The sequence below is a fragment of the Buteo buteo genome, chromosome 3 (assembly GCF_964188355.1).
Source record: "Buteo buteo chromosome 3, bButBut1.hap1.1, whole genome shotgun sequence".
Lineage (NCBI taxonomy): Eukaryota > Metazoa > Chordata > Aves > Accipitriformes > Accipitridae > Buteo > Buteo buteo.
Window position 1 is genome coordinate 52,852,026 of NC_134173.1, and position 21,592 is coordinate 52,873,617.

The 21,592-nt window shown below is 37.3% G+C and overlaps 1 protein-coding gene across 1 annotated transcript in view; it reads left to right on the top strand.

Moving 5' to 3' along the window:
• DPY19L4 (dpy-19 like 4) overlaps positions 1–18,695 on the top strand; it is a 35,988-nt gene extending 17,293 nt beyond the window's left edge. Inside the window, 7 exon segments of the mRNA XM_075023621.1 lie at positions 1,161–1,280; positions 2,355–2,475; positions 3,951–4,007; positions 6,420–6,502; positions 8,296–8,428; positions 9,409–9,567; positions 13,607–18,695. Coding sequence (XP_074879722.1) covers positions 1,161–1,280; positions 2,355–2,475; positions 3,951–4,007; positions 6,420–6,502; positions 8,296–8,428; positions 9,409–9,567; positions 13,607–13,771 — 838 coding nt within the window. The 3' untranslated portion in view covers positions 13,772–18,695.
• Positions 18,696–21,592: the final 2,897 nt, after the last annotated feature.

Here is a 21,592-nt window from a genome sequence, read left to right on the forward strand (position 1 = left end):
TCAGAACAGAGCTGAAGTAAAACTGACTCAATTATTTGTAGTTTCACAGTGATTCACAGTTCCCTTGAGAAAGGGTAGTGGAGCTGTCTGTTTACAGACTAAGAATAGCAACACTGTAGATCCTAGAGTAACTTGTCTTAGAAACTCAGTGGCTAGGAAATTATCTCTTTCTGGTAGAAGATGAGTTGTATAACTGTTCAGGTATTAGGGCAAATTTCTCACCTGTCTGCAGCAAAAATCAATAGATTTTTTTCAAGGACCAAGACTTCTAATAGATAAAGATTATACTGCTATAAATGAAAATATTTGTCAGGTTGGATGTGTGATAGTATATTCAAAACAGTGAAACAAACTTCTGATTTTTTTGCTAGTGGTTGAAATAGCTATTTACTACTGTATAATGAGCAGTGACTGCAGTATGGCCAACAGCTTTTTAAATAAAAGCTTAAAATAAACCTTCTCCCTCCTCAATTTTTTATTTTATTTTGAAGCAGTTAATATTTTCCCATTTGTCATGAGGAAGCTTATTATAAAATTGTAACCTGAAATTATATCATGGTAGAATAAAATGTTATCTATTGTGTACCTTGTTATCTCATTTGTAGAAAAATGTTTGTTGTAAGATTTTGGTTCTGATTTTTATTTATAATATATTACTGATATAGGATTTATAATAATGTGACTAAAAACTGGTTTTGTTATCTTATTTTGTTATAAAATGGTATACACATTCCATATACAATTATCATCCCACAGATTCCGTAATTCTTCACCAAGTTAATGATATGAAGAAACTTAGTTAGAATGCATGTACAGCATGCTTCATCTAAATGATTGTGGAGTGTGCATGCTCTTAAATTAGACTGTCTCTTGGTGCTGAATTACCTCAAAATAGGATTTATGGTCATAGGCAGTGATCCTATTGTATCAATTCATAGCCATTGCTCCAGAGAGCTTACTGTCTAAACCAAGGGCCAGCAGGTACTGATAGATCATTGATGAAGTACAAAAACCAAATAAGCAGTGCAACAATATTTTATGATATGGCACAGAATGATCTCAGTGTACTGGTGACTTTACAGTCATAAGAGTATTTTTATTGGCACCTTTGCCTGAGGTAATGTCTGAATTAAGTGATGTCTCATTTTCTCCAACTGCAGTGGTGAACCACTGAAAGAGACAGTTAAACTTGAGGATGGTCGAATTGGAGAGAGGCCAGAAATAGTTTATCATGTAATTCACACAATTTTACTTGGTTGTCTAGCGATGTGTTTGGAAGGGTAAGTCTGATTTTGATGTATCTCTTTTGAAAGCAACAGAGGGTTCCTAACTGGACATGATACGCCACTCACCCCTTTGAAATTCATCCCTTTTCAGAAATGTATTTGGCATATAGTGGTACTAGTTAGTAGGGGAGAAAGCAAAGATCGTTTTGACTATAAATTGGATACAGGTATATGATGAATTGTGCTTGGTCTCTTTAACGTGTTTTCCAAGCTTTAATGCAGCCAAATCTGAGACATTAATTGAAGCAAATTTTAGTCACTTTCTTTGTCGTATTTAAGTGTAGAACTGTGCTGTAATTCTTTTAATATTGTATTCTAGCAAGATCTTGTGTAGTGTTTTGATGAACAGTGTATGTTCTGGAATATTGGGACGTGAAAGATTTCTTATCCATCTTCTTGTGTCTAGGCTAGCATGAAGTATACATTTGCTTGACATGTTAAAGCAGTAGCAAATCTATTTTCAAAGGTATTGTGTCAGTCCTTAAAGCTACGGAAGCTAATGTTAGCTCTCAGCTAAATCAGCTTGAAGGTGGCAGACTTGTGTTTGTATTACACTCATTGTCCTAAAATCTGAATATTCACCAATTCTTAAAGTGAGCAGACTGTTGTGTTACCAAGTAGTTGTTTTAACTTGACTAGTCTATCCTTAAGAGGTAGCAATACCAGTTTATTAAATATTTTCCTTTCTTCAGGAACTCCCTTACAGTACAGTGTCTGTACAGCTTTGCTGAATAGCTGCTTTTTATCCTTGCTTGGCTGGAAAACTGTAACAGCCAAGTGACTTTACTAGTCTCTTTCTTTTTCTTTCATCCCCCCCCCAAACTCTGTGAAGGATTTTGTCATTTTACCTTGGATCTCGCTCCTACATCTTGCAGCAGATAATCAGATGCCTCCTTTTCTGCTAGAGATTTTCCTGGTTTACCCTTCAGTGCCATCAGATTTGATCTCACATTGCTTGAACATCTAGACTGTGTTTGACATATGAAAAATAATCTGTATGTTTTAATAAATAGCTTGAATAGAGAGGCATGTGCAGAGTCCCAATTAAGTTATTGCAATGTTTTTCAGAATGAAGTATCTATGGACACCTTATGTTTGCATGCTTGCTGCATTTGGTGTGTGCTCTCCTGAGCTTTGGATGACGCTTTTCAAGTGGCTTCGACTGAAAGCTGTGCACCCGATATTGCTGGTGAGTTGCTGTTGCTTGGGAATTACAGCTAGCAAGCATATAACTTTTCAAACAATTACCCAAGACCTATAGAGGAACTCATTAAAAGAACATGTAGTTTTGTGAGCAGTGGATTTCATATAGTCTGCTTTTTCTGTGTCTTTTGTTCTTAATATCACGTTTTCACATGTTCTGTGGTAGCTGTTGATAAAGTTGTGTTCACACTACAGCCTTTTCTCCTAAGAAGCATGAAGTCTTCATCTCTCTCTGACTCATCTGTTTAATTTATTTTAACACATCTTTGAGACTTCAAGCTTTCTGTCATATTTAGTTGAGATTGGCCAAGAAGGTCATGTGCTTTTTAGGAGGAGCACAGGAGAAAAAGTACAGGCATGCAGGCAAGCATCAATATAAGCCTTGTCTCACTAGGAAATGAGGCTAAAAATGTGGTAGTTAGGTGTATTTAATTGCTGAGACTAAAGCTGCTTCATAAGAAATGGTAAGTGTAATTACTTTGCGTAAGATTTGTTCATGTGTGGCCATTATAGAGAAGTGTTGTGATTGAAGATGAGCTTGTGCTACAGTGCAGACAACTTCCCCACTTCCAACCCTAACTTTATTCTTAATATGTTGAGAGTTGCTTTGTGCAATTTTTAGCAGCATTGTGCATTTGTTTTATTAATAAAATAAGAATAGGATATTACTTACCTTAATTTTGAGAGGCTTATAGGAATAAATATTTTATACTTAAACAGAGATTCACCATGTCACTTGTGAAAATGCCATACATTGTTACATCAGAAACATTGACAGTGTTCTTCCAGTCAAGGAGTAACAATATGTTCACGTACATAGTAAACGCATTCTTTTATATGTGTCATGCTTTCTGCTATATGGACCTGCTTTTTTACTATTAACATAGTAGATGTGTTAATAGATTATTATCAAGAGAATGCCTTGTGTGCATTCCTTACCAAATGTGTCCTGTACCTTGTGAGCTATTTTCTCCTTTTTGCAAAGCAAAAATTATATCAGCTAGAATAATGATGTGCTGAAGAATGGGTTTCTGGGTTTTGCATATCAATATTGTTAATCTGAACAAAAGCATCAACAAGATCAGAGGTTTGAAATGCTTGTTTCATACTTTTTTTCTTTTCTCAGATTATCTCATTGCGTTTGTATGTGAGGTGTTTACTTTTCTTCTGTTCTGTACATCATGTGCATATTACATCATTGTTATCTGAGTAGTAATTAACCATCCCTAATATTGATGGTAAAGTTATCGTGGGTCAAGTAAGTTCTTCTATGCTAAATTAGGCAAATTCTTGTTTGCAGAGAGTTTTTTGCCTGGTAGAAAACCGCAAAGTGTCACCTACTGTCACTCTAAGGTTTCAGGTGTAAATGTAGCCTACTATATGAGCAGAATCAACAGATAGTCCGAGGCTGGAGAATGGAGAACAATGCATAATCCATTTCTTCTAACATGTATTTTCTAGGCTCTTATTCTGAGTATGGCAGTTCCCACAATAATTGGATTCAGCTTGTGGAAAGAGGTAAGAAAAGTACCTTTTGTGTTTTTTTGTTTTGTATGTAGGCATAATATGAGTCAAAATGATGAGCAAATATAATGCAATATAGTTGGTAAAATATATATGATGAAAAAAAAGCTGTCAGCTGCTGAGAATATGTTTTGTTTTGGTGGTTTTTTTAAACAAAACTGTTTACATTTTTCAGTATGAGGTATTTGACAATTTAATTTGTTAATGATCACTTACTGTAATTAAGAAGTGTTTAAATCAGACTTTATGATATTCAGCTATTATGCTTTCGATATATAAACTGACTCAACAAAGAAAATACTGCCAAATAAAAACTCAGGATACTGAAAACTGTGTTGCCCCAATCTTGGTTTTAGTGAGAGGGAGAGAGGTTAGATGGAAGTAAAATTATGGGAGGCCATACGCAAATAATCTGTTTGAAAAGCTCCCATCAAATTATAATAGAGTTAAATCCTTTGTGCAGAGCACTGTGTAGAGGTATGTATATACTACAATACAGGGAAGAAAAACTACAGATGTTTCCATGTTTGAAATAAATACTTAGTTCTTTATTGCAAGTCACAGACAGACTAGGGGTAAGAGTGTTTGGAAATTATTTTTTAAACTTCTGTAAGTGCAAAAAATATGGGACATATCCCTTAAAGTGTAACCCTCTGCTATACTGACATAGCTTCAAAATAGTTAGTTTGAATGGTTTTATAAGAATTCAAATATAAAAGCCAGTCTTGACAAACAGTATTTTAACAGATTTTGTAACATCTGTCTTATAATAGAAATTCTGGTTGCAATGTAATCTGACTCTTTAGACATTTCTGCCAGAGCAATAGATATTCTCCTGAAAAAAAGCTACAGTTGCTCAAAAGAGTTATGAAATCTATTACAATAGAGGAAAATAGTTTAGTTGACCAAATAATTTTTTTTCTGATTATTTTTTAATAAAAGCAGTGTGGGGGTTTGGACTCTAGAGGGCTTCATCCATTGCAGGTCCAGTTTTTGTTTTTAAGCAGTGGTGAACAGTTTGGTCTCCAGGTTTATAACTCATCCCTGAGCTTGGAAACTTTGATTAATAGTAACGGGACAGTGCAAATGCCTTGAGGCTCTTAATCTGTTACCGTGGCTATAAATGGCTGAATGTACAGCTCAGCGTCTTTCTGCTTGGCTGCCTTCTGACTCAGTCTGGCATGGTCCTTCATCTAACTAGATTTTTCTAAGTGCTCTGATTGATAAGTGAAGCTGGATCTCATTGGGGTGGCAGTAGCTGTTCCTCTTTCTGTCCGGCTGTTGTTCTGGGGACAGTTCAGGTATATGTATAACACCACTGCTACAGCTTTCAGCCCTGATGCGAACATATGGCACTGTTCTTGTGCTACCCTGACATGTCTGGTTGTAGACTGCTATCACTTGCTAGCTGAATTGTCCAGGTAATGGGGGTGGAAACTCCTCAGGTAAAAGCAGGCTCCCACTTCCAACTGTCTGTCCACTATGGCTGTCCCGAAGTAAGTTGTCCCTTTAGTCTGGCATAAGCTGTAAACTTTAGCCTTTTCAAAAAGTGCTGGCATCCAGTAGTTTTCACTTAGCATTTACAACAGCATGAATATGCTGCAGCCCCTCAAGGCTGGCCAGCTTCTAGCTGTCCCTTCTTCAGATAAACACTCAAAATGGCTCAAGGACTGACAAAATCTCCCATCTTAATAAAGGACCCGTTGTTATTTCACTCCTCAAACCTGACAGGATAGGGAAGCCATGGTATAGGCTTGCAACCTGGGCTGGTCTTCTTCTGTCTGACTTCCAGAATCCCTCCTTTTCCCAAAATGTTTTTCAAGAGCATAAACTGAGATATCCTACTTCATACAATATAGTGTACTTTCCTTCACTGCAGTGATTGAGGTAAAAGTCAGAGGCAGATTACCCACATTAATACTCTTCTAGGAAATTTCTTCTCTCCTGTTCTGCTTGCATAGCACCTTTCCATCAAGTCACAACAGTCCAACCCTTCCTGCTCAAGCAGGTTTACCAGGAGAGATTTATCAACTTCTTGGTTCAGTGCCCTTATTTATATGCATTTGCATATGAAAACCTGAACTATGATTTTGATGCATTTAAGGCCAGTTAAAGTTGATGAATGTTGTTGGTGCATGGGGTTTTTCAATTTTTTTTTTATTAGAAGTATTCTAATAGAATAGAGAGAGATGAGAACTTGTGTTTAACATATTTGGGAGAAGGTCTACTGTCATCAGGTAAGTATAAACTGTGTTTTGCAAAATACTCAAACAAAAAATAGTGATCAGGAGGGAAAACTCAGATGAAACCCATTTCTGTTGTGTTACTTAAGGCCTTAATGTAATGAGATGCTCTATAGATTTTTTTTTTTTTAACTGTAAGTAACCAAAAATATGTTTCCATCAGTTTTTCCCTAGGATAATGACAGAGCTTTCAGAACTACAAGAGTTCTATGATCCTGATACAGTAGAACTTATGACATGGATAAAGTAAGTATGAAGTCCTACATTTCTATTTTACTGCTTTATGTCAGAGTATTTTTATCTCAGCATTTTGTGGAGCTACCTCTATTAATCTGAGTTTTCCCTTGCTAAGTCATGTGATGTATGGGAGGAGAAATGTGTATTTTATGTTTGGTATTACTCCCATGGAAGGAAACAGGAATTTATCATTGATTACAAGAGAAGATCCTGAAACATGCAAGCAAATCATGTTTAGTATCATTACTAGGCCTAATTTCCAAATAAAGGTGGACATCTTAGTACTTGGTTCTTTGCACGCTAACTTTTCAGTAGATTAGAGGATTCATGTCGATGGTAATGCCAATGGGGGACAGAAACACTGAAATTTTTGTGTGCAGGAGCCAGTAAAATGAAATGCCTGAATGTGAGGATTTAGAGACTTCAGTCAAGATACATGCAGTGTAACATGTATGATTCAAACTTCCCCTTTGACAAAAAGGGTGGAAGGGTTCTCATCTGTCTGGCTAGGCAGGACTTAGCAAATAATGAGCTATGTTATATAGTTTATACTAAGCCATATACATAGCTAATACTGAGTCAAGTTATTTTCACAGGTATATTTTTCTTCTCACCAAAAGTTTCGGAACTGGATTCTGGCCTCAATCAATCTAACTTTGAACTATGTCATTAGGAACTGCACTTCTCTGAAAAGTAGATCCCCTGTGTTCAGATAACTTACTTATCTTTAACTGTATTTTTTTTATTTTTTTTTTTTTTTAGAATATTATTTTATGTATTTATGTAGTCTTTAATGTCAACCTGTTCATCTTCGGAAAAGGCAAGGCTGGTAATTACGGTGTTCCAGCCAATTTCTTCTTTCTGTTAATAGTAATGTATGTTGTTTGTCACTGCTGTAGCTCTTCAAGGCAGCAAGTGGAATAATGCCAAGTACCTAATGGCTTTTACATTAGTCTGCATATATTACACTTCAAGTACATAATTAATCATGGTGAATTGCATTGAGATTCACTCAGCTAAGAGCAATTTGACTACCCTTAGTTGTAGCAGCTGTTCATATTTTTTAATGAAAACAAAGATTTTTTTCTTAAGGATATACTTAGATATCCATATTGGAATTTTAATTGAATCCCATTATTACAGTATATTTTCTTAAAATTTTCGCTCTGATAATATGAATTTATTTTGAATTTTTTCTGCAGGAAAAGTTGCCCAAAGTCTGTAATGACTGATTTCTTTCACTAATTCAGGAACATGAATAGTCAAAGGATTAAACCAAACCCAGAAATATAATTACTGTAGACATTATTCTGTATCATGACACTATTTACTTGTAGATGATGAAATACATGGTCCTGGAGATCAAATGAAAATAATCACAAATCTTTCCCTTACGAGATAACATCATGTTGTTTCTCTTTCTCCCTACCCTCCCTCCCAAGCTTGTTTTGTCACAAGTCAGCAACCATTCAGAAAAGCAATAGTTTGATCCCTTCCAGGACCACTCTGAATGGTGCTCCATGGATTGCAAGAAGGGGAGAAGAATGGCCATCAGCCCTTGCCCCCAGCAGGAGGCCTTCCTTGCAAACTCTGTATTGCTGCAGGTCTGAGCTTTTCCTGGCAAGGAAACTACTGCCGCTGTAGCATTAACACCAATTGTAACTAGACCCCCAATGATATCGTCGTGTACTCCAATTCATACCGTAGCACCTTAAAAGATTCACACAGTGTATAAAATTAAAAACATTGATTTCACAAATGTATCCTGTACTCAGACGTGTATGTTGATGTTGCTTTTGCAGACGACAGGCTCCTGTGGCTGCTGTGTTTGCAGGCAGCCCACAGTTAATGGGTGTGATTAAGCTTTGTACCGGATGGATGGTGTCAAGCTTGCCTTTATATAATGATGATGATCTTCTAAAAAGAAATGAAAATGTGAGTATCCAATTCCATAAATGTGTGTGTATTATCAGTGATTTATAGACTGTTCCACCATGTAAGACTGAAGAGCCTGATCAAGATGTGTGGGAGTGCTATAAATATTAATGCTTGAAAGAAGATGGCCTTATAACATTCCTTATAACACACACATTTGCATTGCTCTTCTGTGCCGCCCAGGCCACCTGGTAATGCAAATTATTACATGTGAGTGGCATTCAAAATACTGCCTTTTCTCCAAAGTGTTTACAGTCTAAGGTGAGAAAAGAGCATGACGTCTTGTAAAGAAAGGTAACAAGATAAGACCAATATCTAATAAGCTCACGAACAAGATTCCTTACTGAGCAGTATGGCTGTATTGAATTTTAGGCAGGCTGTCATTTCTGAATGATTGTGAGCAATTTTTATTCTGCATGTTTTGTCAGGGAGAAAGTCACAAAGCAGAACAGACTTGCCCAGTGACTACCTAGCAAAGAAATCAAAACTGCTATTCTACGTTAGTTCTCAGTCTGTATTTGAACACTCCAGGATTACAGTAGGGAGACAGAAATCTCTAGCAAGATACTTGACTTGGAAAGCATCTCACAGGAACTGTCTTCCTGTTTACCCAAATGTAATGAGAAAAAAAAATAATCAAATATAAGTAAGGAGAACATAGGAGTCCAGCAAACAGTGAAGGGAGTATCAAGTAGATTGTCAATGCTTCACTCTGGACAGAAACAAATATCAAAATATTATTTCTGAAGACTTTTCAGGCCACTTGAAATATATAAGATGAGAACTTGCCATCAGCAGAGGCAAATACTTCCCATTCAGCTGGCCATTACCTCACCTGTTCTGGAGATTTCAAATCCAAATATTTTATAGTTTGCTGTGTACATGTAATTTGCTATTGCAGATAAGTTCCACCCCTATGCCCCAATATTTAATTTATCACTGATTTTTGCATTGCATGAACATGTTTGCTTAATTTATAGATTTATCAGATCTATTCAAAGAGGTCAGCAGAAGATATTTATAAGATACTCACATCTTACAAAGCCAATTTTCTGATTATTGAAGATTCAATTTGCAATGAAGTGGGACCTGCAAGAGGATGTAGAGTTAAAGATCTATTGGACATTGCTAATGGTCATGTAAGTAACAGTAAGAAAAAAATGAATATTTGAATGCATAAATAATTAATTTAAAAAGAAATCTTCTTATAATGCTGATCTTTTTCTGATTGTAATTGACATGTAGACAAAGACTCATGAATTTTAGAAGTGATCAATTAAGTTTTGGGTTGTCTGTTTCTTATACACCTGTAATCTTACCCCATACTGTTCTTTAACTGCCCTAATCCCTCCCAGTATATTAGTATTTAGCTGTACTGCTTTTCTGCCAATCATTAAATACCATTTAACTATATATAAATGTTTGAGACTGTAACACCTGAAGAGGTTATTACAAAAGCAGTGAAGCTCTGCCTCAGAGGGCATTCTTTACTAGCTTTAAAGATGAAATTTTAAAATGGTGTCATGGTTTCAGCCCAGCTGGTAACAGCGCCATGCAGCTGCTCGCTCACTTCCCCCCTCTCCCCCAGTGGGATGAAGAGAAAATATAAAGGCAGGCTCGTGGGTCGAGACAAGGACAGGGAGGGATCACTCACCACTTATGGTCACGGGCAAAAGACAGGCTCAACTTGGGGAAGAAACGAAATCAATTTAATTTACTACAAATCAAAGCAAAACAAGGATATTAGGAAGTAAACCCAAACCTGAGAACACCTTCCCCCTACTCCTCCCTCCTTCCCGCCTCAACCCCACTCCCGGTTCTCTCTCCACCTCCTCCCCGTGGCAGTGCAGGGGGACGGGGAATGGGGGTTGGGGTCAGCTCCCCACACCTTGTCTCTGCCGCTCCTTCCTCCTCAGGGGGAGGAGGACCCCTCAGCCATCCCCTGCTCCACTGTGGGGTCCCTCCCACGGGAGACAGTCCTTCACCAACTTCTCCGTGAGTCCTTTCCACAGGCTGCAGTTCTTCCCGAACTTCCCTGGCGTGGGTCCTTTCCGCAGGCCAATCTTCAGGCACAGGCTGCTCCAGCGCGGGCTTTCCCATGGAGTCCCGGCCACCTTCGGGGGCCTCTGCTCCCCCGCTCCCCTCCACGGGCTGGGGGACACAGCCTGCCGTCTCACCAGGGCTGCAGGGGCATCCCCTCCTCCCCCGCTCCTCCTCCCCGCCTTCCTGACTGACCTCGGTGTCTGCAGAGGGGTTCCTCTCACACTCCGATCCCCTACTCACTGCCGGTTCCCCTTCTGAAATCTGTTCTGCCAGAGGCGCTACCACCATTGCTGACGGGCTCGGCCTGGGCCAGAGGTGGGTCCGACTCGGAGCCAGGGAAGTTTCTAGCAGCTTCTCACAGGAGCCGCCCCTGAAGCCCCTCCCCCGCTACCAAAAAAACCCGCACCGCACAAACCCATAACAAACAGATAACTCAGTTCTAAAACTCTGCCTGGGATGAGGACCAGCCTGCCATTCAATTCAGTACAGTTTGTCTGGTACTGATGAGGTTACAAGTCTATTCAGTTCAGTCCTGCAAATAAGTCAGCACCCCAACAGATAGTTTAAGCCCCAGCTGGTAGAAAGATTGGTTGAATGAACTGTAGAGTTATGAGGATACCCATGAATGCTACTTCAGTCATTGCCATGCTTTGTCTGTTCTGAATGCTGATAGCACTGCTCTTCCTGCCAAAGTAGGGAATGAGATGGGCTTTATAAAGTGATCTCATTACCACTTGTTCATCTGCTTCCTGGGACTCCAGAAAAAGTTTTGACTTTATAGAGGCAGGAGTGGCCCTCAACTCACTTAGGGTTTGGTTGCTTATTCTCAGGTCAATAGGAAAGAGGGAGTCACCAGTTACTTCTAAGCAGTCACAGGTTAGCTTCATTTAGTTGGTTTCCTGACTAAGGAAAAGAACTTAAGCATCTGTTTGACATTACAGCCTGTTGTGTATTAACTATACCAAGTTAATCCTTGGTTTGAATATTTGGTGTTTTGTTGTTTGGTTTTTTTTAATGGGGAAGATACATATGTTTCTTTTGTATATAGTCTTATATTCCATTCTTGGGGAAAAATCCAAGCTGTTCGTCTGTGTTAGGTATTTTATAAGCCCTACTTTTGATGATACACATTTCAAAAGAACTTGTAATGCAAGCATTTCATTTCTGTAGTTGCTTTCATTTGGGGGAGTAATTATAGGGATTATATGTTTTTAGGGGATTACTCTTTAATTTCTCCAGGAATCTACAAGTGGTGTCAGTTTCACTTGTAGGTTTCCTGGCCAGTTTATCCATGGAGGATATTGTCTCTGTTTTTCTATTAACTTTCGTAGCATTGCTGAAATTTATCCTTTTTCTTTCTTTGCCTTGCTGCTAAAATCATGTATACCATGATTATTCCATGTTGTAACTAATATACTGTACCATAACGGAGTGTGTGTGTATGAATAACCTCTACCATTCATAATCGGCACATGTTATCTCTCAGTTTCTTCTCAGATATGTTTTTGCATAAGTTCCTGTTCCCTTTTCACACTTAGGATGTCAGCTGGAACAATTAACCACAATTTCAGGATTCCACACAATCTTGATCTCATCCTAACTTCAGCAGCACAGTTTTACTGTTGGGTTTTTAAGTTTTTGTTGGATTCATATATCAGAATGAGTTTCTTCCTCCTTTAATTCCTAACACCCAGTTATTTAGCAGTTCATCCTAAGGAACACTTCCCAGTACTTTTCAGAGCAGTTGTTGCTTATGATGATAATTTCAATCAAAGGGGGGGAAAAAACATCAAAAAACAGTATCCAGTGCAAGGAGCCTGTTTTTGATAAATGCCACACACAGCACTGTCAGTACAAAAAGTGAGACATCTACTGTTTTTGTGTAATTAGTATTGTCGAAGTGACAAGGGTTATCCTATTTATAGTGGAGAGATTACAGAGAGGAAAAGAAAGTTCATGATAAGAGTTTCAGTTAAAATCTGTTCTGCTGAATGTCTGTAATCTGTAAATCTGTAACAAAACAACTGGTATATACGTTTAAATATAGAGAACTGAGTGTTCAATATTTTTAGAAAAAAATTGGTTGGCTAGTAATGAACATCACTTATGCTTCCTGTCTGTGGCTGAGTCCATACTGGGTTGGATGCTAAAAATGATAGTTGTAGAGAAAATATGGGAATGGCCAACAGGAATAAAGTCTTTTTTTCAGAAAGTTGACATCATTTGTTCCTGAAAGTTGGTATAGTGTGTTGTCTCAGGAAGCTTTGAAACAAAATTCTCAGTTTGCTTGCTAACAAAATTGTCTAAGTCATATTGAAACATTATCAAGACATTCCGAACTAGCAGAAGCTAGTGCATATGTAGTTGGAGACTGCAGCATTTACCTATTCCCAAAGTAAGTGAGATAGTGGTCAGGCTGTTATGCTGTTGACAGGCCTATGGATGTTTTTTTCCAAATTGCTGTGTTTAAGAAGATAAGTATTAATTCCTAGCTTGGACTGTGTCCTATTGTCCTAGTCGTAATCTTGTTTCTGACACTGGCTGAGAGCATATGATTATTGATAGGGCAAGATGTCCTACCACCTTTTTTTAAACCCATGTAAATTTGTGCCATCAGAAGGAGTAGTGAAGGGATTTCTTCGAGGATATCAGATAGTAGGTGCTAAAATGCACAAGCAATTTGCTTCTAAGTCAGTTGGTTGGAATTTATAGGGCAATACGTGTGTGTGTCTTCAATCTTTATTAGGTATGTCAAACTTACTTGGCCTGGAAAAGGTAATGGAGAATTTCCTTCCCTACATAGGTGGTATGCTATGTGCAGGTCAGGTTTGAAGTACTGGGTAGACAGGACGTGTGGATAATTTCCATTGCTGTTGTTCTTTATTGTATGAATAAAGTACACTGGCTTTAATGTCTGCTATCCTGACGAAGGTATTAATTCACAAAAGCTATCTTAAATGGTTAAACAAGTTATAGGGGAGTACATTTTCAGCTTATTGGAATCATACAGTATGGAAATTAAATGCCTATTGTAAATGAAATTTACAGAATACAGAAGTAAATTAAATGTACAGAATTACGTTCTGTAACCACTTATCTTCAGTATTTTAATTAGATCTTCTTCTTTTCTGACAGGTGGTTTGTGAGGAAGGCGACAGCTATGCCTACTCAAAATATGGACGATTTTGTCATGAAATCAAAATGAACTATTCTCCATATGTGAATTATTTTACTCGGGTATACTGGAATAGATCCTATTTTGTATATAGAATCAACACTGTGATATCCTTCCAGTCGTGAAAAAGCTTGCAAGATTCTTTCTGAGGATTGTGAATGAAATTCAATTGGAAAAGTTCCTTTTGATCAAGGAAGTTATTTTTGCAGATACATGTGTGCACATGCAGAGTATTGACAACTTTATTTTACCAAACTGGAATTCTTTGAACTACAGATCAACAGACATAGATACCATCCTTGAAGGAAACAGGAAAATTTGTCAATTTTACAGTCTCTACAAAGTGTGACAGTCTTCCACGTTTTTGCATTTTTCGTCCCATTTAAATCATCTTAATCTTCATGTAAATGAGATTTCTAACTTGAGTGTTAGAGAGCTGATGTGGGTAGACTTCAGTAAAAGCAGAAAAATTATTTAAAGAGTTCATTTAAGTCATACAGCTTTTGTTTTCTAGAAAGAAAGCAATCGGTATCCCAAGTCTTTTCAAGTAAGTGTTTGGGGTTTTTGGTTTTTTTTGTTGTTTTATTCTTCCTGTCTTCCAGTCTAAACATTTCTGTGTTTATCAAACACACATTCCTACATCTTATGTATAGCTATAGTGTTTGTATAAATCAAATAAGGAAGATTTTATTTAAACAACACTTCCATAGATTAAGGCACTGATCTCTACATTGTTAGTGACATGTTGGTGCAAGTGCTTGGACTTAGACCTAGCAGTAGGGGTTGACAAGGTCAGATCTTCAGTTTGGAAAGAACTTGTCTTCAGGATTTTTCCATGCTTAAATGTGTATGTGTGTATGCATGTGTGTGTCTTAGCAACCATCAGAATGGGCCAGTATACAACAGTATGCCATACTTGGTTTTAGACAAGTGTAGCAGGACAACTAGGTTTGCTACTGAGACTTCTGCACTTCTGTTTCACCCCCTCTGTGTGCGTGCTGGTATATATGTGTGTGTGTGTGTATGTGTATGTGATAGTTATATTAAGGTAGTGCCATAACTGTAATTTAAAACACTATAATTGCCACCATTAACAAATAATGGTACAGTTGTTCATAGCTATTTTTATATCAATTATGCAACTACACCGAGATCTTTGAAAATTTGGGAAAGTACTCTGCAATCTTGCTTCCCTCTAAAATTTGTCTTCCTTATATGACCCCCTTTGCCTCTACAACTATTTTTCTTAACAAATTATCTGTTCATCCTGTTTGTTGCTGGCTGATATACTTTCAAGAGAATGAACGATGCTTTAATTCCAACTCTGGGCCTAATCCTGGTGTTGTGAATGGAAAATCCAATAAAAGGTAATGGTAACTTTGCTTACGTAAGTGTAGCTGGACAAAAAGCCAGGACATAAGTTTTGGAAGAGGTTATTCACCCATTAGGAGTTACCTGCAGTTATGGATTCGTGTAACACCTGGCCCAGAGACCAGTCTATTAGGGATGTGGGAATGATTCTTTGGAGCCCAGATGAAGGTTCTGGCATAACAGGATGAGCCTTCAACTGAAAAATCTGCAAATGATTCTGCAAATGAAAGCTGCAAAACAATCCTTACCGCACTTCTTGATAAAATGCAAATTCAGAGATTTTAACTCTGAAAATATTAGGAACTGCAGCATGTTGGTGTATATGCGTGATTCTTATCTGCTCTATGCAGATACATTTGCTTACTTTACACTAGCAGGTAGTGCTGAGATTTTTTTTAAAACCTATTATCACTATTGGAGTGATTTAAAAGAAAAAAGCTTTATTGTTGTAATAGTCAACATGTCTGTAATCTGTTTTTTTTACTTTCAGTTATATTTTTAGGCCTATAAGTCTTGACAAGATGTTAAATTATGCATTTTATTTGAAACCAATGTTCAGATAAATCCATCGAATATACTGGATGTGATCATTGAGAGAAACATTTATCAGTACAACTGAGTTACAAGTTAAAAGTAAATATCCTTTCTGGGGATACAGTCGTTGTGTTGAGGGTAGTATGTACATGTGTCTCTGGCCAAATACAGTCTGCATTTATTTGCTTATGCACAAGTGCATATGTTTTACTGCACTGGACTGTTTCAGACTTTTCAATTACCATATAACAACAGAAGCTAGTGTATTAACTTAAGCTATGGCAGGCCTGCAGGAACCTTCTCTGTATGTGCTAGTATGGATGTAGGTGTAATACTTGGAAGTGAGTTTAGAGTTCCTTATGCAATTTAAGTTTGTTTGAATCACTGTCAAGGAATTACATGTCTGTGTGTCAGTCATTTACTTGCCTGAAGTTAATCATTCATGAATATCATTTCATAACAGCAATAAGGCATTCCAGGTAGCAAACTTCAGGGTTACAACTGCACTTGGGTGGATGAAGTCGCATAGCTTACGGCTTCATGCCTTAGACTGCCATGCCAAGATGCAATATTTAACTATCCTTGACTGCCTGTTGTGTTTTACTGCAATGCTGTATGTATGTGCTACCACATGTAAGTATTCAAACAACGTTCTATGTAGAGCACATGTGTAAAGAAAAACATAAATGCGGCCATCTGTACATCTAAAGAAAACTGTCTTGTAGCATGTTGGCCTTTATACATGTTTAAACGAACATGTTGAACTTCATTTTAACTGTGACATAGTTGTTGTTAGTTTTGTCATAGTTTTTAAGATGTATTCTTGATACTTCAATTGATTCTGGTTTAGGAGAATCATTTAAGATTTTTACCTTGCTTTTTATATTAGAGAAAATTGTATTGCAGCACCATTGGCACAGCAGCCTTAAGTAACAGAAGGAGTCTTTTATGTGGGAGAAACATTGCTGTTGTTCCAGTAAAAAGGCATAATTTTTAAAACAAGTGACTGGAAGAATCATATCTTACAAAGAAAATGATGAGCTTTGATTTCTTACCCAGCTATGGATTAGCAAAAATAATTATTGTCTATTCTAGTCTCCATCTTCTGTGAAAAATAAACAGTACATTTCATGATATCCCTCAGAAGGACAACAATAGGGCGTAATTACATCAGACTTGTACACACAACCTTAGCTCGGTTTTCAACCAGGTCACAGGTTTAACTCCCTGAAAGGCCTGGGGGAACATTTTGCAAAAAATGATCTGTTTTGCTGTAGATGTTGCAATTCAGTTGAAACATGTGCCTTGCAAGCTTTTATTAAACAAACAAAAAACTCAATTTGTGTTTCTTTTTGTGAAGATTTTTTTTTTTTAATTCCTATCTCTCTGATTTCTAGAGCTTCCGTTGTGTCTTAATAGCCCAGCCTCCAAGGATGCTCGTGTAGTAAGTGGTGCAGCTAGGATGTATGCCAGCCATCTAACAGCTGTTCACTGGGAAGAATGAGAATTTGCGTAGCAATTTGTGTTGCTATTTTGCTGGCTTATTTTCTCCTTCACATTTCCAACTTCTGATATGCTTGATCTTAGTAAATGCAAAAAAATTACCTTGAGAGAATAAATGAGTATAGTATTTTCAGGCACTCACCTGTTACTGTTAGACTTGTGGATGAAAGTTGAGTCAAGCCACAGCTAAACTGACATGTACAATTTTGTCTTAATCTTAAAAAAATGCTCTTTCACTTCCTGAATTACCACATACTTGAATTCAGTTGATAGATTTGCCAGGAGATGTTTGAGACTAATTAAGTAAAGGCATTTCAGAACATAAGCTGCTATTCATGTTATTTTAAAAAATACTGGTTTTATTTCTTCCAAAGTAAATGGAAGTACAATTAATGCAATACAATCTTAAATGCAATTTCCATTGGGGGGGTAAGGAGGAGATACACAAATATGGAAGTAGGAGGGCCGAAAGGTTTAACAGGCATTGAAAATTCTTCAGACTGCTCTGGTGTCATTACTACTTACTGAAAGGTAGAAGGTTAGGGACCAAATCTTGCTCTTACCACCTTATTTTTACTAAGTCATCTGCAAATGTCCAAATCTTGTGACCCTTCATCAGCTTTCCCATGCAATTCACATGAACAGGAGCTGCAGGATTGGGTCGTAGGGATTGTAAGCTGTCATTGAAACACTTCTTGATGACTGCTGTTAACTTCATAAAATCTATCTTTTAACCAAATATCTAACAGGAAGAAAGCATAAGCTGTTGGTGTGTATGCGTGGGCATGCATGTTGTGTTTGCATTTAGAGATGGCTGGTTTACTGTTGCATTTTAGAGATGTAACGAGTAGCTTCTATTATCGCTAATGGTGGTTGAATCTATTAATCTTCTAAATAACTTACAGGCAGGTGGACTTTAGGGTACCATGGTATTAGAGATGAAAGAAAAGCTGAATTTATTCCAACACAAGCAATATTTCATGTGAAATAATACCTCAACATAAATCTGTATAATCATGCCTTTAGTACTCTTTTTAAAACTTAACTTTAGGGGAAAAAAAAGAAGTGAGAATTCTAAAACATGCAGTGTGTGTTATTTTAGTAATCATTTCTATTTCATGAGTACAGCTAAAAGAAAATATCACCATTATGTTGCTGCACTTTTACTATGCCAAATGCAGAGCTAGCAATGCCTAAAGGTCTTCTGAATTGTTTGGTACCTCAATTAGATTTTTAAACGTGTAATTAATCTGGCAATGTTTTTGATTTCAGCACAGTTAAATGTATGTAATTCTGCCTTTCAAGTGATGTTTAAGGTTACCTATTTATTTGATGGAAAAGAGGTGGGTGTTTAATGCCTTTCAAAGTTTCAAACTTTGTTACTTCAGTAATGCAGAACAATTATTGGTGGTGCTTTACTTGTTAACAGTGACATTTAGCAGTAGCGTGTATGGCATATGGACGTATCTATGTGCCGCTATTTAATAACAAATCTAAGGAATCCAATTCCTTTTATCTTGTTTGTTGTCTTGGACTGTTTTTTATCAAAATAATGTATACATCGTAAATATTTTTCTCTTGTGACAAACTTTTTTTTCTGTGGGAAAAAAAAATTGTAATAAAAGCCAAGTCGAGAAAGTATGGATTGTTTGGGACACCGTTTTATGCTTTTTTTTGAGAAGTCTGATACCCTTTCACAAAAACCATGTAGTTTGTAATGAATTAACCTCCTTCCGCTGTTGAAGTAATAAAATGATTTTTGTATTCTGTTGTATTATTTGCATATGCAATTTTCAGTCAAGTGAAGACTGTACAGCATAGCTAAGATATCTGTCTTGACAGGACAGCATAAATAGTCTTGCAGCTCTTGAGGATTACCAGCCTGCTCAGACTGGATCCATATGTCGTGCTGACTGTGCCTACCTGTTGAGATATACTGGTATGAAGCTGAGCGGCAAAATATGAGATGCTTCTTACGGAATTACTGAACTCTGACTTTCTCCCTACAGATCCTCCTACAGCAAGCATGTCACCTGGAAATAAATTCCTGTGCAACATTAAATGCTTACTGATTTATTTAATTTTTTTAATCAACTAATGTATTATCTGTCTTGCATTTTTACAGATCATGGTTACATATATTGGAGCCTTCTGTCATTTTATAAGATATTAGTAGGAGTGAAAACTTTCAGTGCAGACTACTGTATAATAATTTACCATGTAATGATACGAAAACCTTGAGATTATTTTAGTTAAATTCTGAAGACAGTAGAAATACCTTGTGAAGTGCTTCTCCAAAAATCAATCATATAGCACCTTAGAAAATACATATTTACATCTTTAATTTATAATGGTTCTGAGTTTGAACATTCATCAGACTGCTTCCTTTTAGACCAGTCAGGAAATGCGCTGATGTTGAAGTACTCAAGTTTATCCATAAATTCTTCAAGCACTCAGGCTTTGTGATTGCTTCGCAGAAAGGGGAATGGAGCTCCCTGGCACCATGTTTGTTGGTGTTTGTTGGTTCCATATGTTGGTGTTTGTGTACTCTTCCATGTCTTTATCCAAAACTGAGACCATCATTACCAGCTGTGAAATACAGAATATTCTATTATATATAATAGAATTTGTATTCATAGATATGTGTATATAAATAGGTGTATATAAAAATGTGTATATGTATTTTATGTGTGTATATAACTCTGTATAAAATACATATTCTGATTATAATCAGTGTTTAAGAGGTGTTAGGTAAAATTACTGTTGGTTTGGGTTTTTTCCCCCCTAAATGATAGCTCTGTAATCTGTTTCTAGGACCTAGTTTCCCAGATTTTCTGATTTTTGCTGTAAACCAGACTAGCATACTTCAGTTCCTGTATGCTTTCAGATTGCTTAGGTAACGAATGTGATAGACATTTTTTAATAGTAATGAGATGAGATGCATCTCATTATGAATTAAATTGCATATATAGAATATACAAACATAACGCAATATAGAGGAATACTGAACTATTCAGTAGGTTATAACACACCAGCAATATATACGTTTACCTTCAGCATTTTGAGCAGCTTTATAATCCCTTGGACTTTCTTCTTGTTTCAAAGTTACAACTGTAACGTGTCTGCTGTCAACCCTTGACTCCTGACAGTACCGTACTGACTGGTTATAGAAAGACCAAAACCATGTTAGACTGACTTTTTTTTCACACTGTTGCAATAAATACCAGCAGGTTCTGTAAGATGAGCGTGGATATAAAATGATGCCTTACGCCATTCTCCCCTCTGAAGAAAGTTGACAAAGGACGGGCAAGAATGCAGCTGCCTTCTCTTCGCTGCGTCATGTTACGCTGTCTGTGAGACTCTGGGCACAGAAGCTGTGGTCTCCCTGGAGTAACTGTTGGATGCTGGAAAGTGGGTTCCTTGGTTGATCTAACTTCAACTCTGGACAATAATGCAAAATCACTGCTGCAGAAGCGATTGACCTGTTTATGCAATTTCAAAAAGGTACATTAAAACCAAGTCTTGTTTTCATTTAATCATGAAAACTTGTTTCTGAAAGACACACTAAGAGTAATTTGTATCTATTTCTGCATTATTAACACCTAGATAAATGCCGCTGCTTTTTAAATTTTTTTCTTCTTTTTTTTCTCCTCCCAGTTTGGCCCATTTTATGATGATTTGAGCTGTAGTCTGAACTGCTGGTTCTAGGGCCTTGTCCCAGCTGCGAGCGAGGGCCAGAGGAAGGCTGTTGGGCTTGCTGATAGTTTGGCCTCAGAATAGCAACTCTTAGATTTAGTGGTTGCAATTCACAGTCGCCAGTTCACCAGATAAGGTTTGCTAGGGAAGACTCCGAAAAATAAATTTCACTATGGTTCTTTGGCAACAGAAGCTGATAGTGTCCTGAAGATATCCAAGGAGCTTATTTATTTCTTTTCCATGTTGTTTTCTATCAGAGCCAAGAGCCATCTCCACTGTCCTTACTCAGGTCGCCTCTTGGATTAACGCTGTATCAGTCTCCCTGTGGTTTCTGCTTCAGTTTCGCAGGAAGAGTCAAGTTCCTTTGCAAAATACGGCTACACAGAAAGAGCCATACCGTTTTCTTGGCAGTGTTCTGAGAAGGAGATGAGTTTCCTCCAGAATGGTTGGTCTTGTAGCATTTCAATATTTACTGTACATATGTATACATACATAATACAGCTTTTGAGAATTGCTTACCATTCCTTAAACTGTTTAGCTGCCTGTTGATCCCTGATGAGCACATAGGGTCAACTGTGAACAGTGGAAAATATTTTTCCTGGGTTTTGAAGTGGTTGCTGGAACAGAATATCACCCACTGAGACTAAAGAGACCCAAACATGAGCCTGTGCTTTGACTTCCCTGATCCCCATCAGCCAAAGCGGACCTCCCTCCCCACTCTTCAGTTCCAGAAGAAAAATGGTCTTCATTGAAAAGGCTGATAGAGACATTTAGTCTTTTCATCAATACTTTCCTATTTCCAACAAAATAATGCAGTTTGGTCCTTTTGTTATAGCTTGAAA